The sequence below is a fragment of the Anguilla rostrata genome, chromosome 8, assembly GCF_018555375.3.
Source record: "Anguilla rostrata isolate EN2019 chromosome 8, ASM1855537v3, whole genome shotgun sequence".
Classification (NCBI taxonomy): domain Eukaryota; kingdom Metazoa; phylum Chordata; class Actinopteri; order Anguilliformes; family Anguillidae; genus Anguilla; species Anguilla rostrata.
Genome location: NC_057940.1, coordinates 9,608,321 through 9,634,359, shown reverse-complemented (window position 1 = coordinate 9,634,359; position 26,039 = coordinate 9,608,321). Strand labels below are relative to the sequence as shown.

At 47.3% G+C, this 26,039-nt stretch overlaps 1 protein-coding gene across 3 annotated transcripts; it reads left to right on the top strand.

Annotated features, from left to right (window-relative positions):
- The first annotated feature begins 257 nt into the window (after positions 1–257).
- LOC135260752 (WW domain-containing adapter protein with coiled-coil-like) lies at positions 258–24,130 on the top strand. Of its 3 annotated transcripts, none has more exons than XM_064346274.1 (13): positions 261–537; positions 744–777; positions 1,572–1,764; positions 7,542–7,633; positions 10,816–10,931; positions 11,405–11,523; positions 15,138–15,413; positions 18,407–18,529; positions 19,966–20,117; positions 20,699–20,808; positions 21,486–21,720; positions 22,156–22,283; positions 22,677–24,130. In XM_064346274.1, exons 1-13 carry the CDS (start codon positions 497–499, stop codon positions 22,744–22,746), a joined length of 1,689 nt encoding a protein of 562 aa, XP_064202344.1. In that variant the 5' UTR covers positions 261–496; the 3' UTR covers positions 22,747–24,130. The 3 variants fall into 3 exon arrangements, with proteins under 3 accessions (XP_064202345.1, XP_064202344.1, XP_064202343.1); XM_064346273.1 differs by having other exon boundaries at positions 21,483–21,720; XM_064346275.1 differs by lacking the exon at positions 18,407–18,529 and having other exon boundaries at positions 258–537; positions 21,483–21,720.
- The last annotated feature ends 1,909 nt before the right edge of the window (positions 24,131–26,039 follow it).

Sequence of the window (26,039 nt, the reverse complement as noted above, 5' to 3'; positions counted from 1 at the left end):
TAAAGTTTAAAATGAAACAACTTCTTCCTTAGTTATTTAACATAAAATCGCAATCCGGAACTGCTTTACACCTGCAGGGACTAGTTGTCAACAAGAATAGAAGTAATAACCGGATCTTGTTAAATAAAATGAAGATCGATTTCTCTCTGGCGATTTTAAATGTCTCTAGTCAAATTCTTCAGTTCGGCGACCGGATGAAGCTGGCCGAGTTTTGACGATTCTGCCGTCCGGAGTGTCCCGGATGTAGTTGTGTGGAGAGGCGGGGCTTGGTTGACGGGTTGCGCTTTGCTCTTGTGTAGATATCTTGCTAGCTCAGTTTAGTGTGTGCGACTCAGAGATGGACCGAGGGCGCTCTTCCGACTAGCGAAGCTTCGGCGACTCATACACCCAGAAGTATTGAAATAATAGCTCAGATCGATTCGCTAAAGACATAAAAAGAAAAGCAAATAAACAGTCTATCTTTCACCTCCACTCAACACACCCTAACACGGCATTGATGGTAATGCATGCAGGGAAACAACCGCGACTCAGTGATGGGTAAACCGCTCAGTATTTTTTATATTCCGATTTCCTCTCCCTTTCCTTCCCCGCTTTGACAAATCCGCCATTTTTGTTGCTACCAAAATAAGTAGAAACTTAGTGAAGCTGTTTCGGCTGTTGATATTTCTTGCTTAGTTTCAAATATCGACATTTCAACGACTTTCTATGACTTCAACGTTAATTGTTTCTCTTTCTATTTATAGGTGCAACGACCGAAGGGATTCTCAACCCTATCAGGTAGCTATGGTTGTAAGAGTCAGAAATAAGATTAAAAGGGGTAATCTAGCACAGGCTTTACGAACACCTACAGGCCTCAGTGCGGAAAAAAAATAAAACAAAAGTATTAATGTATGTTTATCTGTAGGCTTGATTTACGTTGTCCATTGAAGTTAAATGTAGATCACCTTTTGCCAATAAAGCAATGGGCTTTGGACCTTCGAAGTATAACTTAGCCTAAACTGATTTTGTAATATTTTCATTTCGTCAAGGCCTGGAAGGTAGCTTGCTAGCCACATACCGATAAACTAGTTGGCAAGATTATGTAACGTCAGCTAACTATCGTTAAACATTTGTTGAACACATTTATGTTTTTATTAAAGTTCTATATTCCTTTGGACAGCTAACTGGCTACAAATGTTTTCTGCCTAGCTAGTTGGCTAGTGGGTGGGTCTACATTCCCAAAGCTTGCTTTCTGTAGACGTATAACACATTTGGCAAACGTTACTGTTGATAAATAACCAACTTGCCCCAATAGTTCATTTGCACGCACATGTGAAATTGGTTGTGTTACGTTATCATAAAATAAAAAACAACACTTTTAACGTTAGTGACATTACCAGTCGAATATCTCCGACAGGTAGCAGAATCGTGTTGTTTAGCTGCAGCATTGCATCGTGACGTAGATCGCCTGCTAGCCATCTTGTTAAAGTCGTAATTTTGTCTGGTTGGGTGTCACATCGCTTAGTGCATGATATTCATGTGCGTTGCATTGCTTCGCGAATGTTTTTGGGGTGTTTTCATTTGCATTTTAGACCCTTAAGTACCCATCAAAGAGTCATCCGGGCAGCGATCACCGCCATGAGAAGATGCGCGACAGCTCCGACCCCAGCCCACCTTGCAAAATGCTTCGGCGCTCTGACAGCCCCGAAAATAAACACAGCGACAGTACAGGACACGGCAAGGCGAAGGCAGTGTACACGCATCGGCTCCGGGAGAGAGATGGAGGTATGACCGCAGCTGAACATGTCAGTTCGCAGTACCTGTAACCAACGTTAGCTAATGAGGCACTAGGTAAACGAATCGAGGTAGCTGTATCTTGGAAACCTCTAACAGGTGGTCCTCGTTCCTATTGAGTGTTTAGGTATTTATTAATTTTATTTATTTATTTATTTTATTTTTATTTTTATTTTTTACATCGAATCGTGAGCCTTTTTTAACCTCATGTCTTCCGAAGACTGCAGATGCCGTAAGCGTGCTGTGACATATGAAGTAGATGCAGTAAGTTTTTTTTGTTTGTTTGTTTACTGGTAAGGGGTACATTCTTAAACTTCCGATTGCTAAATATCTTTTTACCTGTTCTTCGGCTGTGACTGACTGGCCCTATTTTTATATAAAATCATTTTTATACACCTTCCTGGCATAAATTCTGGTCACCTTACCACTCCCAAATTTACAGGAACGATTGTGTTTTTGGATAAAAAACAGTGCCTCAAAGCAAAATTATTTTGAACCTTATTCTTTTTCAATAAAAATGCGATGAATCTTTCAGCATACTTGCAAAGTAGTCACTTGACAGAATTGCCACAGGTTGTTTGCTGGCACTCCACTTCAGCTGTTTTTCTATGCGTCTGCTGGAAAGGTTGATCCATTCTTTATTAGAGTTCTCATGAGGTTTCTCAGCTCGCAGTTAAAAGGAAGGGCACGGTTGTAAGAAAATATGTGAGTTGTAAAGGATATAAAATGATCAATCGATTCGCATTCGGCTGTGGCATTTCACACTGCGCTGTCTCATCAATGAAATGCCTTAATGGGTTCAATTGCATCCTGATTTCCCAGCCCTGCCAGGGACTCAACCAATCAGGGCCCATATTATCTGTTCCTGTGAGCATTCTTGACAGAAAATTTTCATGTTAACTGTTGGGTATATTTTTACACCCTTATCCTTGTCCGTTCACGTTATAAATCAATAATAAACAATTAGGCTCCTAGTAATTTATTTTAGGATATTTTACTCAAAGGTAACGACTGTGTGCCAGAGTAAATGGCATCTGTTTCTTAGCTAAACCGTTCCCTTGTGTTTTACCTGTAAGACATTGCTACTGACTTAGGCTGGGGTAAAAAATAATCACTTGTCTATGTAAACCTGTTTCTGTGAACTGTGCAATATCCGTTTAGAACCTCGGCAGACATCAACACTCAGGGAAAAAAGTGTCAAAAACTTTGTATTATCAAAGGCCCATGTAGTGTAGGCCTAGTCTAGACTTCTTTTTCTTCAGTGCATTGAAAAGGTGCAGTGCGCACTGTTACTCCAAACCTTTCAATAGCAGACTGTGGAGTGCTTAAGTGGTGCCGTTTCATTGAGTGTTTTATAGAATGTCCTGTTAGGGGTGGGGAGGGTGTCTACTGCATGGTGAATTTGTCAGCTTAAGACTGTTGTACCGAGTAATGTGCGTCACTGCTGTTGTGACAGTGTTCCTGTCCCTCAAAGCTAGCATTTGGAAATATTTATTTTCCCCCCCTAGCCCAAAATGATGACAGGACCATCATGCAGGTAGTGGTTTACAGATTCAGTATGTATTCAGTACTGCTCAGCAAGCTGTATCAAGGTGTGCATCAGTTCCGTGTTTCCATTCCATTTTGCTCCCTACCTGTACGATGGCTGTAGTGTAGGGACTCTTGGTGAGGATGTTGGCTTCGTAGTAAATTCCGGTGGGTCTTGTGGAAAAGCACGGGACGGGAGGATGGAAAATGGCATTCTGCAGGACTGTCCACACGCGCTATATGCTGCGCTCCTCAGGAACAGCGGGATCTGAGGAACGGGCTTCTGGAAAGTTCTGTGCTTCCCAAAACGGGAAATTGGGAGTGGCTCTTAAGCCGTTTACATCTCGTGAAAGATCAGATAAATGTTGATGTAGATGGATAGCAAAGGTAGGTTAGCTCATTGCCCATCTCCAGTCACTGGATTGGAGCGTCTGATAAATGCGTGTACTGTAACGTCAGGGGTCCGCATCACCCTCTTCACCTCACCTCTGCTACTGACTGATGCACGACTGTACTATTAAAACTTCGAAGCCTGGGGGTACTTTAGAAAAACCATTACCCTAGTTGCTTTTACATTGCAAATATCATCATTTTGGTCTCCACCTTGCTTTGGGGGTTTCATTTTTTAACTTCAGGGCTGACATTACCGGTTTAGTTCTAATTCAGAAGGCTACATTTTGCTGTCTACCGCGGTGTGCCTGACGAGCAGTGGGGAACATCCGAAAAGCGCTCCTATGCCGGTATAGCCACGGTATACTTTCCAGAGAGGGACACAGTGCAGCCAGCCGCTATGCTAATGCGATAGCATTGTCTGAGCTCCTGTTGGAACACGCTTTTCTCTGAGTGGCGTAGCACCGCGGGCCTTCTCTCTCTCTCTGTCTCTCTCTCTCTCTCTCTCTCTGCTGTAACAATGGCGGTGTGCGCACAGAGGCAGCCAGGTTCCACAAGGCCCAGCCCACCTCTGCCGTTGCCATAGTTATTCAGCCCCGTCAGCTGGGCGCCGTGGTTACGGCCACCTGTCGCACACCTCTGGCGGGCCTCGCGGGAGCGGAGCCCGAGGAGCGGGTCTGTGTTTTTCCGCACGGTCCCCTCCTCCTCCTCTCAGCTGTTTTCGGTTACGTGCCAGTCCCGGGGGCACTTTGTCACGTTTATCCAGTCAGCTCAGCTTTTGACATTGTACAGCATAGGCATTTGGCTGGTGCTTTCGGGCAGTGCGACTCGCAGAGGGTGCTTTTAACATGGTGAGCAATCCAACCACGAGAGCTAGAGATGAGCGGCATCACAATGAAATGATGCCGTCATCGAGTCGCTCGTTAATAAAGTTCCTGGAAGTCTGGGATTGAAGCTTTGAACTGTATTGAGAATGTTGGAGGCTAACTGCCTTGGGCTGGTTGTCACTAAAAAAAAAAAAAGAACAGTTAATGTTTTTTTTTTGCTTCCTTTTTGTTTCTCTTACTGTTTCAGTGCCCGGATGTTGATTTGAAGCATTATAAGTAACGCCCTCCTCCGTTTCTTTACCATGATGTGAAATGGTCCTTATTGGAGCACCGGCTGGTTGCAGCTGTTTAAGAGCTCATTCGTAAACTCTGGCGTTGTGCTACCGCATTTAAGCCAGAGGAACATCGGTAAATTCCGTGGTACTTGTGAGCGCACCGGATGCAGAGAAGTACAAGTTTGTGCTTCTGTGTACTGTGATGAGTCACACAGATGCCTGTGATTTGGGCATGCTCAGAAGTGTCTTGTCTCAGCCACCGCCGTCGCGCCTGAGATCCTTCGTACATCTGCAGTCCTAGCGAAGCGATATCGCAAATTTGAATTTGTGTAAAGTTAACGAACCTCTGCCGTTTAAAGGTTAATTGCGTGAATTTAATTTCATTAACAAGGAGGAGTTTTTTTACGGCTGCGCATGGTCTCGGCTTTCACGGCACCGACTGCGTCTTTATTCCTCTCCTGGAAACCTCAGCGGTTTCTTTCATTCCTCTCCTTAAAGGGGCCACGACGCGCTTTCTGTTTGACGTCGTGCAGAAACCACTGCTGCGTTTTTTGCTTGTTCTGCCGTTTGTCTGCGGATCCGAATTGACGCTAGCCGAAAAGGCAGCACACATCAGTTCAGCTTTCTGGCTGTTATGTGTAGTATAATGGCTAAGGAGTTGGTCTCGTAACCTAAAGGTCACAGGTGCGATTCCCCGCTAGGACACAGCCGTTGTACCCTTGAGCGAGGTACACTACTTAACCTGCATTGCTCCAATATACATCCAGCTGTATAATTGGATACAGTGTAAGTCGCTCTGGATAAGTGCGTCTGCTAAATGCCTGTAACGTAATGGTGAAGAAGTGATAATTCAGTCATCGTTACTACAGTTAGAGTGAGCCTAGCCGGTGAGCGCGTGCACACGTTGCGGGAGGCTGTGAAATGGTGGATGTGATGTTTGAGGAGCGTTTTTAAGTCCCGTGTTGGATGTTTGTGAACATGGGGTTGCGTCGAGTCGGTAATGACTGGTAACTGCTCGCTAGGTTTTTAAAAATAAATAACCACAAGTATTTGATGATGACTGTCTCCCACAGCAGGGAACAAACTCAGAGCCTGGAATTTGACTCGTTCGTCTAGACTCGCTTGTTTTACTTTTAATAAGCGTGCTTTATGATGACGTAGTCGGCACGTGGAACTCTTCCTGCTTGGTCTGATTCAGGGTGATTTTGATGGGTCAGGAGGCTACTATATTAGTGCAACTCAAGCATGTTCCTTCATTAAGTTTTCCATTAGCCTAATGTTTAAAGGCACAGCCTAACATCTCTGGAAATGTCAGCATATGAAATGTATTCTTTTTTGAAGAATGTCTTTTCACCTGGAACTCTCTTGCCTTCAATATTACAGCTAAAACATATGACTTCATTGTTTGTTGTGAGAATATTGGTCATGGGAATTTGGATATTTGTTATGGATCAACCGTAATACATAAGGTATTTATTCAATGGTAGACAACATAGGTTTTGTATTTAGAATTTTTTTTTGAAGTTTCGTTTTCATGTACTTTATATGGGCCACAAAAAATCTGTTTATATTTGTACCAACAAATTCAGTGACCTGGTGGCCAGTGTGGGTGGGTTGGGGGAGGGGGGGTTGTCCTCCCCCCACCTTAGACTTCTAATTAAGGGATCACACGTTGTTTTAATTCTAAATGATGTGTTGTACCTTAATTAGAAAGCATAGACTAGCAATGAGAGAGGAAATGTAACAGTATGGCTGTAGTCTGTATTTACTGTTGGTAGTTATATGTAATGTAATGTAGTTTGGAAACTTAGTGTCTGCTACAAATCCTTATATTATTTATTTATATATTTTATAAAACTATGTTAATTAGAATAATTGAAGGCTGGCCTCATTAGTCAAAGATGATATCTTTGTGGCTGATCTCTACCTGATGCTTGCTAGAGAACTGTTTACCAAAAGACTGAGACTGAAGATGGCCATGCCGACATTAGTTTTAAGTGAGTTTGTTCGTTATGAAATATAATATAATATATCCCTTCAATGAAAGCATTTTCCTTATTCAGCTGCTGTTTGAGGGTCTGTATTTCTAACCATCGAGAGACAATGTATCGTTTTCCTAGAAGTTTAACCGTGGAAGTGATAAACGATGCGATTTGCAGTAGTGGTCTTGGTCATACTTTTTAATCGACATGAAAATACATGATAAAGAATTGCAGTCCTTTACAGATAAATATTTATATTGCTGTAGTCTTGTATTTGTAATAGTGGCCTACTTTTAATTTGTAGCTAATAAAGCATAGTTTCCATTAGTGATCAATAATCATCAGGGCATGTGGTCATCAGGGTATCTTTAGAAACATTCTTTAGTGTTCTACCCCAGCTTTTCCAAACGGTGCAGGTCCTTTATGGTGATCCCTTATCTCTGGCCTCAGGGGAATGCTTTCATTTTGCTCTGGCTCTATCAAACATTGAATTTTCCACCGTGCGCTATAGCCAAGCCACGCTCCATAATTTTGATGGTGCTTCAGATCAGTGGAAATGTGAGCTCTTAATGTGTAATGCTCGTCTGATTAATGCTGCCGGCCGTGTGTCAGTGATAAGGGGCTTAATAATGCATTATTGCGCATGCTACCTCCAGGTTCTTTACCCTGCGGCTGTTATCTCTGATGTTTGCATATCTGCTGCGTTCGGTCATTCGACATCAGTGACATCAGCTTTTTCCTTTTTCTTTTTCCTTTCTCTCTTTCAGGGACCAGTTATTCTCCACAAGAAAACTCCAACAACCACAGTGCTCTTCACAGCTCAAATTCCCATTCTAATCCGAGTAGAACTTCAGAGACGGTAAGCACTGTTTTCTCTGGGCGCTGAGCGCACGCGATGGGTCTTGTTGTGTCTGGGAGGCTGTGTTTGGGTAGTGTGTAACCTGTTCTGTGGTGCGATAAGGGAGCACACCGGGGCAAAGAGCTGGGCTTTCCTCTGAGTTGATGGTTATTTAAATGCAGAATACATGGTTGCAGTTGTAAGGATGTTGGATGTTTGAGTGGATTCCTGGACATTCAGTTGAGCCAACAGTTCTTAGTCTGTTGCTGTCTGGATGGTACGACTCGCGCTGCTGCGCTGTGGCCTCCCTGCCACAGGGGGAGCCAGAGAGCTGATGTCGACCTTGCTGCTGTGAGGTCTCTGGGGTGCCTGTGCTTCCGGGGTCTTTGGTAATCCCGGACCCCTGAGATGGTGTTTCTGGACTCTTCGGATGTGATCCAAGAATTTGCTGTAATTTAACAGTGGGAGGTCTTCATCTGTCCCAGCAGTCCTAGGGCTCTTCCACTTCCCGATAAAATCTTTTCTAGGATGGTGTCCTTTTTTTTTTAGAGCGTGAGCTGAGCGTAGCTTCTTTATATTCCAACAGGTTGGCGAATCGCATTACAACAGGTGGCAGTGAGAATTCTTGATGTTGGCTTAGCCACACCAATAAGGCTTCACAGTACTGATTACAGATCTTATCTCTAGCGATTTGCAGAATAATTAGGCCACAGACTTAATAAACACTGAAAGCTGATGGGGGAAAGAAAAATAGGTTTTGTTTATTAAAGCTGCTAAAAAAAAAGACTGAGGCAAATAAACAAAAGCCAGAAACTGAATGGTAAGATATTCATAACATAAACAAATACTGTGACAAATATTAACCAGAAGCAAAAAATATTGTTTCACTGGAAGTAATGATGTACAATCGGTTCCTTTTGAATTGGTTGAACATGAATGTGTTTTGATGAACTAATGAACCACTACCTTCAGCAAGAAGCCGCTCACAGCTAGGCTACATTAAAATATTCAGAGCAATCTGTCTCCTACGTTCTGCTGTGATACGTGTCCATGAAGCTACACAAAACTGAAATAGTGCTTTGGACCCAGTTTTGTACGTTTGTTTTCTCTTAACGGTCCAATAAAATACTGCAGTCTCTGCCGTCATATCACAGCTTCGGGGCGAATCTCCTAAATTAATTTTTTACCGACGGAGAGAATGCATTATGTTATGAGGTTTTCCCTCTACCTGAAGCGAGGAGAGCAGCTTTTGGGCAGCGTGCCTTTCGCACAGAACATAAAAGAGGTGATTTAAGCAGTCTCTCTCTCTCTCTCGCGCTTCCGAGCGAACGGTGCATCTCATTGGCACCTCCACCGGTCCGGCTCGTTCTTGCCGTTTGCTGCGGCAGCGCCGGGGCGGTGCAAATCAGCCGGTTTCTTTTTAGCGCGGCCTTCGTTTCCGCTCGAGGTGCGCGTACGTTCACGGGCTCCCGCGCCTGATTCCGTCTGTACGCCGCGCGGCTAGCGAAGAAGCAGACCGCGACTGCTTAAGAAGGGCCCGGACTGCTGGGCTCCCGTTGGTGCAGAGTGGCTGGCTAGTGCTAGCCGCACTGTCGGGGGAAGCTCAGTGCTTGGAGAAGACAAAGTAATTGATGACATTTTAGACTTTTACTAAATGTTTCTCTTCGCAAGAGGCTCCCCTTGGGGGGGGAAGATCAATACGCTGCCACCCACCGCAATCCACGGTACCCCTGCTGACACAAAACGTTGCGGCAGTGTAGTGGCAGTGGTATAACATTGACAGAACGTTGCAGGAACATCATGAGAGCATTTTGTGTTGCCTGGACAGTGTGTTTCCCTGCTAAGCCCCCTGTTTTACACAGTGAATCTAGATAAGAATTTAGATAAGAACAGAGTTTCGTAATGGCTGAAATTATGTGACTGAAATTTTTATAATTAGGGGTCCTGGGGACATTGTGTGTGTGTGTGTGAGAGAGAGAGAGAGAGAGAGAAAGGAAAGAGGCTGAACTATAATGTTGGACTGTGTTTGTTGCATAAACTTCATGAACCTAGCAAACAGTGGTTCTTGGTGTTAGATGGAAAACGAATAGGAAATTCCGTTTTTTTTCCAAACATCTCCTTGTTCCCATGTCCTTGTTAGCTTTTCCCCACACTCTTCATTCCCCAAATTTTTAAATTTTAATAATTTGGAATGTTCAATTCAGTTAATTGGGAGGTCTCATCACTGCAGTGGGCTCACAAACGGGAAAACACGCACACACACACACACACACACACACACACACACTCACTGGGAAACACACACCACCAGCCTCTGCATGGTTTTATGCTGCTCAGCCTTTCTTTAGTAGGCGTGCGCTCCACACGCAGCTGACGCAGATAGACCGCACATGGCTGAATGACCAGAGGGGGCGCTGTTGTGCTAAAACACTGACACAGTCCTGCTCTCTGAGACCCTCGTTCTCTGGGCATCGACATATCTGCGCGGATGCCGGCCAAAATCAGCACCGGCAAGGTCACCCAAAAACAGCTTGACACTTTTTTTTGTTTGAACTGTCGTTGACCCTGTGCTCTGCTTATACTTTAAACTTGACGGTGGCGGTTGAGGTAACGTAGCCTGTCTCTGAAAGATGCTGCCTTTAAGCGTATTCTGCGTTTTGGATGGACCGTCTCCCGGGCAGATGTTTCCTAGTTACGCCGCGCGCGGTTAGCGGTTAGCGTTAAATAGTCGGGTAGGAGCGTATTTGAATCGCGTCTGAAGTAACGGAGTTGGAAATGCACAGCGCGCCCGTGAAGGCCCAGAGCGTGCAGCCAGTCCAATCAGAGGCATTAAGAACTGGGACCGGAATATTCTGCGACAGATGGGAGCGTCTCTGTTGCCCGATGGGCCCCCGGGAGGGGGGAAGGGGGGAGGGGGGAGAGCCGAAATGTCGTGCCTGTGCTCGCGCGTTCCTCATCTGAGATTCTGATGAATTCCGCCCAATCGCGAGTCGTGGGGTTAGAGGGGCGCACACGCACCCCCCGAGCGTGCGTTGCAAGGCCTTGCGTCAGATCTGAACTCTGCCTAAATCCCAAGATTTCCCTTTCGTTCCTTCTCTTTCCTTTTTTCTTTCGAAACTGACGGGTTGTGTAAACAGCCTTTCCCCGAACCCGGTTCCGTCTCCGTCCGCGTTCGCTGACCGACGGCGTTCTCTCTCCCGCAGCCCTACGAGCCCGCGGACGACTGGTCAGAGCACATCAGCTCCTCGGGGAAGAAGTACTACTACAACTGCCGGACGGAGGTGTCGCAGTGGGAGAAACCCAAAGAGCTGCTGGAGAGGTGATGTCACTTCCTCTGTCCCCAACTGACACGTTTTGTTTCATGTGCTACCAACTGGCTCTGCTGCTTTACACTTCCTACCATAGAGTACCCTTAAGGACATCCTGCTTCCTGTCTGGCCCGTAGCAGCCTAGAATTTCCTAATAACGCAGCGCACTGTTTCTGCTCCAATAACCCCCCACAGCTGTCGGTCGGGGGTGGGATTAATCTGGAAATATTGTTGATTTTTCAGGCCCTAAATGTGTCGGGGACTTTTATCGTAAGCTCCCTACAGACAGAGCTTTCTGTGCTCGTCTATGAGCAGGTGGGAACATTCCGCAAAGAAGCCAAACACTAATTTACCCCCCCCCCACACACACACACCAAGACATTCAAAGTCTGAAAATGCACCCTTTATTATTCTCTCGCCATAGCAACGGCCAATCCGATGAGGCCTGGTCACGTTTTGTGTGTGTGTGCCTGTTGCTTTGCAGAGAGCAGAGGCAGAAGGAGTCGACCAAGGTGGCGGTGGTCAACAGCTTCCCCAAAGACCGCGACTACCGGCGAGAGGCCATGCAGTCCACCGTCACCACCACCGGCTTCAGTGGCTCCAGTGAGTGTGTCCCTGCTCCCCCCCCCCCCCCCAAATTTACTCCTGTGTGTCTGCTCATACCTGCGGTGCTTTCACTGGTAAACTCATCAATGACTGCTGAAGACGGTTCCTGTGTCCCTGTATGAAACGTTTTATCATGGTCTGTTCCCCTGGTGTAGCGCCTTTTTTATGTGTAGCTAATCGGCTAGCTGAGCGAGGGTACTGAAGCTGTCTGCTAGTCACTGAAGTAACGCATCACGCTGTATACCCGTGCTGCAGAAGAATTAAAAATACGTTCCACGTTTTCTGAGCAGCTGAGGCGTGAAAGGGTCGAACAGAGTATTTATAGAGCTAATCAGGGGGAATAACCAGAGAAGCCAAAAACGGATATGGAGAACTGTTGCTAGAACACCAGCCAGCACTTCTCTAAAGCCATGTCTATGGGATGGTGCGCCCCTCCTCCACATGGGCTATCACAGGGGAGTGTGAACGTGTTTACAGAGCGCTGCCGGGCCGTCTGGCCTTCCCCTGCTCTCAGTAGGGCAGTTAAGGCAGTTTGTCGCCGTTACCTCCCCTCACCTGGCTCTGCAGGGCCAGGGCTGGGTGCCTCTGGGATTAAAAACGCCCTTTCTGAGCGTGCTCAGAAGGCTTTCTCCCAGATGAGGCGAGGGGGCAGGGGGTGAGGGGGCGGGGTGGAGACCATGCCCGGCAGGCTTCTGTGTCTCCCTGCTGAGTGAGGGAGGTGAACGGATCTCCAGAGAGCTCCAGCGCTGGTGCCGCCTCTGAAGCTGAGGTCTGCTGACTGGAGTGCGATATTCCTGAGGCTAACACTCACGGTTTCCCTATTTTATAAGCCGGGCTGGATAGCAGAGCCTGCTAAGTGATCGTGAATTAGTGTAATCAATTTAAGCCTCTTGTTTCTGAAGCGTATCTCTCGATTGTAGAATACATCTCCTCAGATAATCCCCTCTGAATCATTTTAAATTGGCTGCAGTTGAATTGAAGTATGTATTTATCGTTTCGGTATTTGCTTGGAGGTCTTGTACAGCATGTAAAAACCAGTAAACATCAGGGCACAGTAAATACCGGCGTGCCCTTGGATTTGCCTGAAGCAGAAAAATCTCTTCTCTCATTAACTTTTAATTGATTTCATCTTTTTGAAGTCAAAAGGACATCAGCAAACGTTGCGTTACGTTTGCCTAACCCGGGCAAGATGACCTGAGCTTCAGGGATCCTCTCCTCTGCTCTGTAAACAGACACCGTTTATTTCTACGTAAGCAGCCGATATGTATGGAAGCACGTCTGAGGTTCGGTGAGGAGTTTTCAGTGTCGTTAAGTAACTCTGTAGGCTGCGGTGCTTAATGGTTGTAGGAACAGTGCTCACTTTGAAGAAAGCGGGCCCTGCGTTTTTTTATGTCTGTGTATTTTCATTCCTTTGCGAGGTGCTTTTGACAGTGTCAGCGGTGGTGTCGGTTTGAAAGCTCACCCTGGGAGGTGAGACAGGAGAGCAGAGCCGTGGGTGGTGATGCCCAGAGAATATAAAAGCGTTCTCTGAGGTGAGGGCGCAGTCGCTGCTATTTCTGCTCTCAGCCTCGCCCACCGCGGCCCTCGCGGTGCTAAGAGAGGGAAACGAAGGTGCCTAAGCAACAAAAGCTAGTGTACCACTGCTGCTGGTGCCGGGGGGTGTCGGGCTCCAGTCCTGGAGGGAGCCTGCAGGTTTTGTGTTTTTCTTTTCAGTCGGGAGCCAGTCAAAGCCAAGGAGTGTGAGCACTTGAGCCTATCAGTGACTTGAAGTGGTTGAGTGCCAAAAGCCACAAAAACCAGTAGATGCTGTTGTCCCCCAGGGCTGGATTTTGATATCTCTAATTTAATTGTCCATACAAGATTGTCTGAAATATGTTTCGCGTGGAGTTTGTTTGAAATTGTTAGCTCAGTTTTATTTTTAGTCAGGTAGGTTTGCTATTCGATTTAAAATGGGTTAGCTGTATGCATGTACTGTTATTTACATTCATTGGTTTGTAAAACTAGTTGTCTTGCAGCTGCATCAGTAGGTTGTGATGTTCATCCTGTCAGGTTATGAAAATTATTGAGACAAACTGCAACATAATTTTTTTTAAATGTCAGGATTAGGCAGGTGGAACTAGTTATATACAGTGTGCATATGATTATATCCCCAGCAAACATTGTGCCAAGACTGTTTTTGAGTGAGTACGTGGAGGTATGCTCCATTGCTGACTGTGACATGTCATGACTTTGAAACAGGTGGCTTTTAGCCAGCTAACGAACCAAAGCCATGCATTACATTTGGGAATATTTAACAGCTATCTTTTAGCTTTGGCACTCAATGTGCTTGATCCAGGTGACAGCTGGGGGTTATGGGAAATGTAGTCTTATGTCCCGACACCAGAATGTAGCTAATGTCATGTAGTAATTCACTAAGGACTCCCACAGCCTGGCTGGGTCATTCAGAGTGTGGATCTGCTCTCTGATGGGAGCTGATCTGTGGGTTGGCAGTAGCCCTCAGGCGCTGAAACGGTGGAATTATAAATGCGACTTAAAGCCCTGGAGCGCTTGGCTTTTGATCTCCCGCTGTAGGGTATAGCTGAGGTCCACACCTGCGCTGTACCTGGGAAAGAAGCATTGAGAAGCATACAGTTAAGGATTCGCATCTTGGGCCCGCTGCCCGTGCCGTTTGTGGGTCTGGCTCAGATTTCGGGGCCTCTGTGCCCGTGAAGGGTACGGGAAAGCTGACCCCGCAGTGTGCGCACTCAGAAAGCGTAATGGCCCGTTCAGGGGGAGAAGACATGCCGCTCTGTTTCCACAGCCTTTCAGAGCGCGGGTCACCTGACATCACGCTGTGCTCACTCTCACTGAGTGCTGCGATGAACAGTTTACCTGTACTGTCCCTTTAAAAAGTGGGCTTGTGTTGAAGCGCGTGTGATGGGTTTACCTGTAAGGGGTTGGCTTTTAGTTTCCCTGAGCTGACCTTCAGAAAACTATTTTATCTATCTATTTCTGTTTATTTCTTGGGTGGAAGATTGCTGTTGGTGTGTCCGTAGACCTCTGATTGCTGTTGGTGTGTCAGTAGACCTTTGATTGCTGTTGGTGTGCTGTTTGTGTGTCAGTAGACCTCTGATTGCTGTTTGTGTCAGTAGACCTCTGATTGCTGTTGGTGTGCTGTTTGTGTGTCAGTAGACCTCTGATTGCTGTTGGTGTGCTGTTTGTGTGTCAGTAGACCTCTGATTGCTGTTGGTGTGTCAGTAGACCTCTGATTGCTGTTGGTGTGCTGTTTGTGTGTCAGTAGACCTCTGATTGCTGTTGGTGTGCTGTTTGTGTGTCAGTAGACCTCTGATTGCTGTTGGTGTGCTGTTGGTGTGTCAGTAGACCTCTGATTGCTGTTTGTGTGTCAGTATACCTCTGATTGCTGTTGGTGTGTCAGTAGACCTCTGATTGCTGTTTAGGTGCTGTTTGTGTACAAGTAGGGGAGGCAGTCTTCTCTGTGTCAGTCCAGTATAATGGCTCTGTGTGTTAATGGCTATTAGAGAACACGTTATTACAAACAGCAGTGCATCAACACATCGATAACACTTACAGATCAGAGTCAACAAAATGTTCTCTCCGTGTTCCTTTCCCAGAATGCACTCCGGCAGACAAGCCAACAGCCCATTCCTGCACCTCCCAGCCGTTGTCGTCCTCATCATCGTCGTCGTCTTCGTCGTCCGCGGCGACGGGGCTGAACCCCTGCGGGACGCCGAGCTCGGCCGCCCCCACCGTGCCCGTGTCCCCCGTGCTCCAGTCGCCGGCCCCGCCCCTCCTGCAGGACCCCACCCTCCTGAGACAGCTCCTCCCGGCGCTGCAGGCCACCCTGCAGCTGAACAACGCCAGCGTGGACATGTCCAAGATCAACGAGCGTGAGTGACGCCTGCCTTTACCCTGCTGGGTCGGGACAAAAGGAAAAAGCTCCTTCGAGTGGAGCGTCCCGGCTTCAAGGGAATCTGCTGGGTAGAAAATAGTTTCACGTCAGCAGTAGGAGGAAAGTGTGCTCCGTGTCACAGGGGTAGCTTTTTCATAGTTGAGCTGAGAAAAAATAAAAATTGAAAAATGATTTAGTCCAGCCAGGCCCCTTGATGGGTGTGGCAACTGTGCAGTTGCCATGGATGCCGGACACTCATTGGACAGTAGCTTGAGGGAGCCTGCAGGTTTCACATATGCCTAAGACTTCAATACCCAGCATGCTGCAGGGCTTGTGCTGACGCCCTGATTGGACTTTGAGGAATAAATTAGGCCGCAGCTCCTCTCCCTGCCTGTGGCCCTGTACCCTGCTCCCCTGTGCAGAGCTGCTCCCTCTGCTCGCTCCTGTCCTCTGTCTGCGGCCTTCCTCCGAAGCCCTGAGCCTCCGTCACTCTCGCTGTTGCGATTTCACCCCCCCCCCCCCGCCCCGCCCCCTTCATCTCCTTCTTCGTGTGTGTCTTCTCTCTCTCACGCTGAGCATGGTGCACAGTTCACCCTGGTGTCAGCTGGAAGGTTCTAGGTTCATTCGGTGCATTGGGCAGCTTATCTTCTGTAGGTGCTCGTGTACACCAGGTTCCCTCAGGTCGTGTCTTCAAAAAAAACCTTCAAAGTGCAAGGTGTTTTAATTTTTCATGTGCAGCAGTGTCAGTGTTGTGGAAAGGTCTTGGATTTTGCCACAGGGTGCTTGTCTTGGCCTCGTTCCATGCACAACCCCCCCGTTCTCCATCACCGCCTGTAGATAAAACAAATATAAGTTTTTTTTTGTTTATGGCAAATCTTCGGAATACACATCAGTGTGAGGGTTTTGGGGGTTTTTTAATAAAAGTTGCATTAGCTACTTTTGGATCGTTTGTTTATAAATGGCATCCGTGAAGCCCTGTGAAGTTGCCCTTGAGGGGCATTGAATGTTGCCCTGGAAACCGTATAGGGGCCCTGTGTGTAGAATGGCAAAGCTGCCTTTGCACGCGGGCAGTTTCTCTGAAAACCCCTGCCGCTTTGACTTTCTCTTTAAACGTATTCACGTTTCTCTTTAAACCCTTATAGAGATTTTTTGCTCAAAGGTGTCTTTGCCTGCAGTTGGCTAAAGTTCAGTGAGAACTGCAGAACTGTCACCACTGCTCATACAAGGCTGAAAGCTTGAGTCGCACTTCAGAAGCAGCCATTCTGGCTCAAGTGCGACAGATAGCCATTAAAATGCACCAGTTACTAGAGAAACTGGAAATGCACTCCCCCTGCCCTGGAGCCTTGTCTCTGCCCTGAGGGCCTTCTGCAGCATAGGGGTGAGGCAGGGATCATAAAATAGTGATGACTAGTCATTTCATGTTACTCTGAGAGGAGCTCTACCAATCACGGAATAGATTGGAAACGACACCAGAACAAAGGCGATGGTGATTGGTGGATACTTTCTGGCTTCTTCCTGGTAATTCTCTAAGGGATCCCATAGCGGCCTTATCCTCGTTTTGTTATCTCTGGGATTACTCCGGCTCGTCTGGTGTCTGCAAGCCTTGCGCCAGTGGACTGGAGTGTGTTAGTATGATTATGGTGCTGACGTATGCGGAGATAGTTTTATTTGGAGAGATGGCTGTCTTCAGGGCCTGGGAGAATGGCTGATGGTGTAGCTCTGATGTTGGCTGCGGGCTCTCTCTAGACCAGGAAAGCTGGGGCTCCTGAGTGTAAATAAGAGGCTTTATGGCAACGCTCTCCGAGAGTTCCTCTCAGTACGTTAGCCGCTCGTTCCAGCCTCCCATAAAAACGCCAGCAGAAAGGATCGGTCGCTCGCAACAGCGGACACTTTTGGTGTCCGTCTGAACATTTCCTGTCAGACTGGCTCAGTCCCACCTGTTTGACTGAGTCCTCCCAAGTTGGACCGTGATAATTACTCTGTCGTCATTTGCAGTCATTCGTTATTAGGTTGGCACGTTTAGCTGGCGTCTGTGTTTTAGGGTAAAATACAGCTACCCTCCGACTCGGAGGTATGTTCATCATGCGTGAGAACATCTGTTAAGTGAATGTAGTGCAGTGGGTTCAGAGCCGTGAGGTTTGACCCTCACCGGGTTTTGTGTGAGCAGCCTGTCCAGAGCCAGTGAATCAAGTATTTAGCAGTGGCTTGGAGCCAACGGCTTTACCTGTAGATTAATGGCGTGAATGGCCTTAGTACAGAGAGACACACACACACACACACACAGAAGCTTGCTTGCTCTCTGGTCAGTGGCTGGGGCAGCCCTGGCAGAAGTGGGGCAGTGTTGAGTCTCCTGCTGATCTCAGACACGGTGGAGCAGATCTGCCAGGGCTGGAGTGCCCTGCCCATCTACCGCCCTCCCACCTGTCAATCATCCCTACACTGAGAAAAGGGGGCACAGGGTTTCAGAATGCAGATGGTATTGTTTGTGCGTGCATCAGAACAAATAACTATGGAACACCTTTAACCAGTTGGATGCTAGTGAATTACTGGGTGGCCATTTTACCCCAGACGTGTCTTCATTAGTATTTGGGGCAAATTCGTGTTTTATATGATTTTACATTTTGTTTCATAACATGTTTATATGAAAATTTGTATGTTCTGCAATTTTGTTAGAATCTAGATCTTGATTTCCTATTTATATTTGCACGAGATTGTGCTTTCGTGCACGTTTGTAAACATCTGCGTGTGTGTGTATCTGTGCGCTTCTGTGTGTGTGTGCATATCTGTGTGTGCGTTCATGTATGTGCACATCTGCATGTGCGTGTTTGTGTGCATGTGCACGTGTGTGTGTGTGCGTGCGTGTGTTTTATGCGTGTATCTGTGTGCTGTATTGTGGCTGTAACTGTCAGACTGCCTCTGACCCTGCAAACTGGAGCCTCCCTCACGTATCTGTTTCTCTCTCTCTCTGTTTTGTCTTTGCCCTCTCTGTAGTTCTCACGGCTGCGGTCACACAAGCTTCACTGCAGTCTATGCTTCATAAGATCCTCACTGCCGGCCCGTCTGCTTTCAACATCACTGCCCTGCTTTCCCAAGCTGCTCAGCTGTCTGCTCCAGGTACGGCCAAGCAGAGCGTCTGCGAAACGTCCCCTTAGTCTCGTATTCAGGCTTCAGCCGAGTTCTCCAGGTACAGCTAAACACCACTCAGCGCGTCTGCAACACATCCCCTTACACTCATATTAGAGCCTCAGCCATGTTCTCCAGGTACAGCCCCAGTCTATTCAAGTGTCTGCAACAACATGCATTCAGTTTTATATTCAAGCCTCAGCCATGTTCTCCAGGTACAGCCCCAGTCTATTCAAGTGTCTGCAACAACATGCATTCAGTTTTATATTCAAGCCTCAGCCATGTTCTCCAGGTACAGCCCCAGTCTATTCAAGTGTCTGCAACAACATGCATTCAGTTTTATATTCAAGCCTCAGCCATGTTCTCCAGGTACAGCCCCAGTCTATTCAAGTGTCTGCAACAACATGCATTCAGTTTTATATTCAAGCTTCAGCCATGTTCTCCAGGTACAGCCGAACACCCCTCAGAGCGTCTGCGAAACTTACCTTCAGCTTCACATGTTAGCTGCTTGTTTGAGTCAACTAAGCAGGTGAATTTTCAGCTTTGCTGGTTTTAATGAGCTGGTACACGCTGCTAACGTGTAAACTGTTATGTACATGTTAGCAGTGTGCATTATGATTCAGGTCATGGGTTGGACTGATTCCTGGCTCCCAGTAACATGGGCTCCAGGGCTTTACTGAACTCACTGGGAGACTTGTCTCCTCGCTGTTCCTGTGATAAGAAGGCAGGAAGGAGAGTTTTAAGTGATCAGTCGCTGCTTTGGATCAGTGGTTTGTTGCAGTCCTCTAAGTTCGTGGTTTTGAATGCGCGTATTATGAGCTGATATTTCTAACTGATCCGTGAACTCGATACTGCAGCTGTTATGAGTCTCGTTCTCGTCAAACCGATTACACCTGCTTACCCTGTTCTGTTAGTTAAGCAAGTCTTTAGTCTAGGCCAGGGCTGCCCAACCCTGTACCTTCCTGTAGGTTTTCACTCCAACCATAATTTGCCACACCTGATTTTACCAATTGGCAGGTCAGAAAGGTCGCTAGCAGTTCAGTAAGGTGTGCTTTTTGTTAGGGTTGGTGTGAAAACCTACAGGACGGTTGATCTCCAGAAACAGGGTTGGGAAACCCTGCTTTTGCTGTTGAATTAGGTGTGCTTCATTTGGGTTGAGTGAAAACCTACAGGACGGGAGATCTCCAGGAACAGGGCTGGGCAGCCGTGGTCTCGGCTGATGGGAGTTCGGGCCATGGAGGAGTAGTTTTGAAGTGTGTCCCTTGCTGGGCCTGGAAAGCTGTGTGGTTAGGGTGTGCTGTCTGTGGCAGTGCTGGTGATCATGTGACCGCCTTGTAGTGTTGGAGTCTTTCTCATTGCCATTTTCTGTTTCCTCCAAATGGAAAAAAAAAAACAAATGACATGAAATGAACCTGAAAACCCCACAGCCCAGCAGTCCAGTCAGTCCCCGATGTCATTAACGTCAGATGCCTCGTCGCCCAGATCCTACGTGTCCCCCAGAATAAGCACGCCGCAGACCAACGCCGCCGCGTCCCAGAAGTCCCTGGTCAACACGCCGCCCGTGTCCTCGCAGCCCAAGGTAAGGGCTCCACTTCCCGTACGTCAGTGTTTCTCCTAACTGTGCGTTGGGAACCACAATGGCTTGCGTGAGGTGTGTCCCGGGTCTGTAGTGCGCTAGGCTAGGCTAGTATGTGCATTTGCTGGGTGACTGAAATGTACGTAATTTAAAAATTTGAAACCGATATTAACAAGTATTCTTAATTTGGATCTCGATAATGAAAAGGTAAAGAAGCTGTGTGTGTGTGTGTGTGAGATACATCGGTTTACTGCTGGGGTCTTAAAGCTCTGGAGGCTTTATGTGTCAGGGCTTGAGCAGTAAATACAAGTCTCTGATTGGCTGAAGTCTCCACACGCCTTGTTTTCTGGGCCTTAATTGGCTGCTGATTTAGAGTGAAGCACAGAAACCTGCAGATACAGTGCCCTCCAGGGCTGGAGTGGGGGAGACCTGCTTTACTGTGTTCCATAGATTTACTGTGCTGTCTGTGACGCTGTCAGTTTAGGCACCTCTGTGCTGAAATAGATTTGGGGGGGTTTCGCGCTGAGTGACCCTGGTTCTGGCAACCCCTCCCATTCCCCCCCCCCCCCCCCCCCCCCCCACAGGGTAGCACACCGGCAGGGAAAGCAGGACCACACCCACAGTCTGTATCCCAGCAACCGGTGGCTGCAGAGAGAGCGCACGAGCACGACTCTCCCCGGCTGCAGAGGCAAAGGTAAGGCGCCGCATCCCTCTTCCTCCTCCTCTCCACCTTTCTGCTCCTCTGGTCGCAGACGGGCCGGTTTTCCCTTGTCCACACGGGCCTCCGCCTGCATCTCCTGATCTGGCGCAGTGTAGTCAGAGTACACCTCTTAAGTCTTCATGAAAACAACATTGATAAAAAAGGATGCTGAAGGTTCTGCTGCGTTCTGTTTGATTTATTGTGTTGTAGAGCCATCTTCTGGCTGTATGAGGAACTGCATGTTGTATACGCGAATACAGGTTAATTCCTGTAGAACAGGGGTTTTGCGGTCCTTGGATTCAGCAGTACCTGTTTATTCTTATTTCATTTCATCACTGAAGTGCATTAGTCAGTAATTAGCAAAAGAGTTTACAAGTCTTGCTTCAAAGGCCAAAATTGGCCGTTCACTTGCAGTTGGCCGTTCACTTGCTGTTTGCAATGTGATTACAATATATTGCACTCACATTGCGAATTGCAGGACTGAGATCCCTGATCCAGTGGTTTCTGGTAATTGAGAGATGCTCATTTTCAGAGGGATTTGCACACCTGGCATTACACATGATCCACTCACAGGCTGGGCGTTTGCTGCAGGTGCAGGAGGTGAGACATTGGGGATAACGTTCCGCGTGGTTCTAATGGGTTCTGCGGGTGACGCCTTCTCCCTCCAGCAGCAGCCAGGGGAGCCCCTCGCCCGGCCCCAACCACAGCGCCGGCAGCAGCGGGAACAGCACCTCCGCGTCTGGCTCGGCCACGCCCGGCGCCTCCTCCCGGCCGGCGTGCGCGTACACGCCCGGGGGGGCCCCCGCCCGGCCGTCCTGCACCCTCACGCCCACGCTCGCCTCCCACTTCAACGAGAACCTCATCAAGCACGTGCAGGGCTGGCCCGCCGAGCACATGGAGAAGCAGGTACCCGCTAGTGCTGTTAGCCTTGCGCCACTTAGCCTAGCGCTGTTAGCCTAGCATCACTTAGCCTAGCATTGCTTAGCCTAGCGTCACTTAGCCTAGCTCTGTTAGCCAAGCCTCGCTTAGCCTAGCGTCATTAGCCGTTAAGTCGTTCTGTAGTAATGTCCTGCCATGTTGCTATGCTAACAGTGCGACCAAATTCGATGTCTCACTGGTTTGCACATTGATTCCACTACAAAATGTCACGGAATACTGAAGGTGAAGAACATTTTAAGTAACATCTCAAAAAACCTCAACAGTCACCAAAGCTTGACCCTGTATTGAACCGCAAAAATGTGAAACTAGTTTTTCGTCCCATGCCTTTTTTTTATTTATGGATTTGTTTTTTATTTAAGTGCGTGCGGGAGCCCTGACCTAACGCTCTGTCGCGCCTCACAGGCCTCCAGGTTACGCGAGGACGCCCACAACATGGGGAGCCTCTACATGTCTGAGATCTGCACCGAGCTGAAGAACCTGCGGTCCTTAGTGCGCGTGTGTGAGATCCAGGCCACGCTGCGGGAGCAGAGGTGAGCAGGCCCCTACCCGCCCTCGTTTTAGGATAGATCACTGAAATTAAGTGTGCAAAATTAAAGTGTGCAAGTTGTAAAATTTTACATTGCATTACAGGCATTTAGCAGACACTCTTATGACGGGAGGTGACTTACACAACTTTTACATAGCATTTTACATTGTATCCATTTATACAGCTGGATATATACTGAAGCAATGCAGGTTAAGTACCTTGCTCAAAGGTACAACGGCAGTGTCCTGTGCAGGAATCGAACCTGCGACCTTTCGGTTACAAGCCCAGTTCCTTACCCACTGTGCTACACTGCCGCCCTAAAAGAGCACAGAAATCAGTTTGAGTACAAAATGGCAGCCCTCAGATTTACGGACCTCCCCTCCCCTCCCCTCCACAGGATACTGTTTCTGAGACAGCAGATTAAAGAGCTGGACCGGCTGAAGAACCAGAACTCCTTCATGGTGTGAGGGGGGGGCGAGGCCGGGGGAGGCTGACTGCACACGGTCGGAACGTGCGGACCGCCGTTCCGTGCCCAGTCTTAACACTTTCGAGCCGCCGTCGGAGCAGGCTTTGGACCGTTGGGCCGGGGCGGACCAGGGCGAGGGCGGAGGGCGAGGGCAGAGGTGGTGACCGAGCCTTGCGTGAATTTCGGTGGGGAGAGAAAAAGAAAGGAAGAAAGGAAGGAGGAGGCCCTCTGAGTGTAGATTTCCTGTAGATGTATCCATGTTGTAAATACCTTTTTGTAGAGCGTCGGAGCCTGTGAGAGCCGCGCCTATCCGAGAGCTCCGACACCCAAACTAATCAGCGCCCGTACCGGTCGAGTACGTTAGCCCCCGTCCACTTTAACTCACCCAGACCTTAGCTTACGCCAGCGGACTGGTGTGTGTGTGTGTGTGTGTGTGTGTGTGTGTGTGTGTGTGTGCGTGTGTGTGTGCGTGCGTGCGTTTCTGTTTGTGTGTGTGTGTGCCTGTGCACGTGTGTGTTTGTGCGCACGCGTGCACACGTGCGTGTGTTTCTGTTTGTGTGTGTGTGTGCGCACGCGTGTGTGTGTGTGTGTGTGCACGACTGCGTGTGTGTGTACGCTCGTGTGCTTGCGTTGGAGCAGCAGGGACATGGGCTGAGGTTTCAGGAACAGCCCGTGATCCTTACCCAGCAGTGGGCTAATTGAGAGGGCTTGGGGGGACCCCCCTTGTGTCCCCCCCCCTCTCCCTGCCTTTCCAACAGTCCCGGGAGTCTGTCTCGGCGATGCTGTGTTTCCATAGAGATGTCTCCAGTGCCTGGGTGGCCCCTGATTGGCCCCCACAGCAGCGTTGGACAGAACGCTTCTCCACCCCCAGCACACACAGCCCCCCATCCTTTAACCCTGTTAAACTGCCTGTTTGTTTATCGTCTTTCTGGCAAAAACTTAATTCCTTCCCTACCAACACAAACACCATTTCACAGCTCAACTTTAAAACAATAAAGAATTTAAATGAAAATCAAACCTGCTTTACTTGGTGGTTTTCAGAACACACTGGGCCCAGCCGAGGACTTCATTCCTGTGTACAGTTGATCAATAAGGTTCAAAAAGAAAAAAATACTAAACTATCTTTTTTAAAGAAAAATTGCAGTGAATACTAGTATATCAGAACTCTGTTGTATTACATGAATTATTGCTACACGGTTTTTTTCCCCTTTCACACCATGTAACGAACAGAAAGGCAAAAAAAAATTAAAAAAAAAAAAAAAAAAATTAATGACGGCGCGACCGGAAACGACGGCGACGGAGCCCAGTCCTCCACCAACCGGACCTGGGGGTCACACAAGGTCTAATGTGAACTGTGTATATTGTAATAAAGATGCTGAACTAAATCTCTAGAGCCCTGCTCATTTTCATTTGCATTCATGCAATCCCTGTTATACACAAACATTGAATAGCGTCAGTGTAGTACATCTAGATTTCATTTTCGCCGTGTAATCGGGGACTGGTTTAAAATCCAGGGCACCAGGCGTGAGGAGTCCGGGCAGTCGGTGACATCGATCATTCAATTTCATGTCGAAAAGAAAACCGTTAGTACTACTGGCCTTGAGGGGTCCAGATTTGAGTGTCTAGGTAAGGGATCCTACTCCTGTCGTGGCGGGCTGCAATCTCTGCTGGTGTTCAGTGTTTTTCGGCTCTTAGTTTGTGTCTGGCGACACGCCTTCTTTCCGCGAAACCCGCAGACCTCCTGGACTGGAGTTTGAGACCACTAATTTAGGACGTAGAATAAATCAGTGGTGCCTATTACTGTGAAATTTTAAAAAAGAGTCGTAATTAAGGACCTGTTGAAAATATCTAAGTGGCTTTGGGTTTGATGTTGCGTCATTTGCTTTCTTGGTGTTTTTTTTTTTTTTTTGTCGTTTTTGCAGGCTCAACTCGTTGCTCTTTCCAAAATCCTGAAAATCCTGCTTGATCTGCAACGTGTCCTCATCCACATTCAAAGGGAAATGCCCTTGACATCTTGGGAAGTAATAAAAACAAACTGAACTCGAACGTAATGGATTTATTTGCATCGTAATTTGCTTAGGAAATGCGATCGTGCGCGGAGGCTCGAATTGTTTTTTCTGTACAGTCTGGAGAAAAAAAAGCCGCTTTAATTTTACTGTGGATTCCGCCGCGGTTTTGATTTTCCTGTGCATTCCGGTGTTACTGATTTGTCTCTAGAACTCTCTCAGTCTCAGTTCTGCTGATAGCGTTTGGTAACAGTCTTTAGTTCTTGTAAATATGTCAAAAGGACACAACTGCTTTTAATAGCATTTCTTAGTTTGTTATTGGTGTCCTGTTAGTAGCCTATATTTAATGCCATTTTCATTCTTTAGTGTAAAAGTTCTGGACAGTGCATGTCCCGTTGGTTTTCAGTGCGTTTCAGCACTTGAGTGCCTAGGCTATAGCGCAAATCAGCAATTCACTCGTCTCTGCACGTCTTTTTCTAAAGTCTGCTGCTGGTTGAAAAGACACCGTTAAAAAAAACTATTCCAGGACAGCTTCAGATCTGATTTGTCCATATGCAATGCATTTATTTTTACTTGAAGCTAAACATTAACATTTAACGAACTTCGGAAATGATCTTCATTAGATTTCTATGCAGTCGGTGCTGGAGAGAAACCCATTAGTAGTTCTTATGGTAAGATATCGCCACCAGGAGGTGGCATTGGACTTCTGGAGTCCAATCGGAGGAATATTCCGACACCTTGGATCTTATACCAAATGATACATGGCAAAACTTTGACTTTAAGATTATCTCGATCTGTAAATTATCTGTTTTGTAACGATGCTTTTTTTCTGCAACCCTCACCCATGTATGAGAGAGAAACCTCCATAAACTCCACCCCTCCCACACAGACCAACAAAAAAGGTAAGAGCTTCTACTTGTTTTGCTGTAAGATACAACAGGCCAGTTGTGATTACTTTTTAATTTAAATGAATCAGACCAAGTATTGGTGCTTAAACAGAGTTGTATCACTGAGGCTGTTTTTGTCTAATCCAGGCCTGAATTACTCATTAAAACCACAGCCTCAGGTCTGTTTTGCCTGGGCTGTGTGAAATGACAGGGTAGCAGGCTTTAATCTAGTGTATGACAGAGTTGACAGAGTCGTATATCTACAGGAAGAAGGTGATCTGTGCTATCAGGTCATTGGGGAGGATTTTGAGAGGGGGTCCATAAAGCTGATGGCAAAGGAATAAAGTTGTACTGAGACCTTTTGTGTGCCCTGATTAACCCTTTGAACTGCAGGTTTTTTT

What these genes read in the sequence shown, in the direction of transcription:
- LOC135260752 (XM_064346273.1), top strand. Translation starts at nt 497, where the DNA reads ATGGTAATGCATGCAGGGAAACAACCGCGACTCAGTGATGG. An exon ending in TGCTCAGCTGTCTGCTCCAG is followed by an intron (nt 18,530 to 19,965) that starts GTACGGCCAAGC and finishes AAAACCCCACAG; the next exon opens with CCCAGCAGTCCAGTCAGTCC. An exon ending in CCGAGCACATGGAGAAGCAG is followed by an intron (nt 21,721 to 22,155) that starts GTACCCGCTAGT and finishes CGCGCCTCACAG; the next exon opens with GCCTCCAGGTTACGCGAGGA.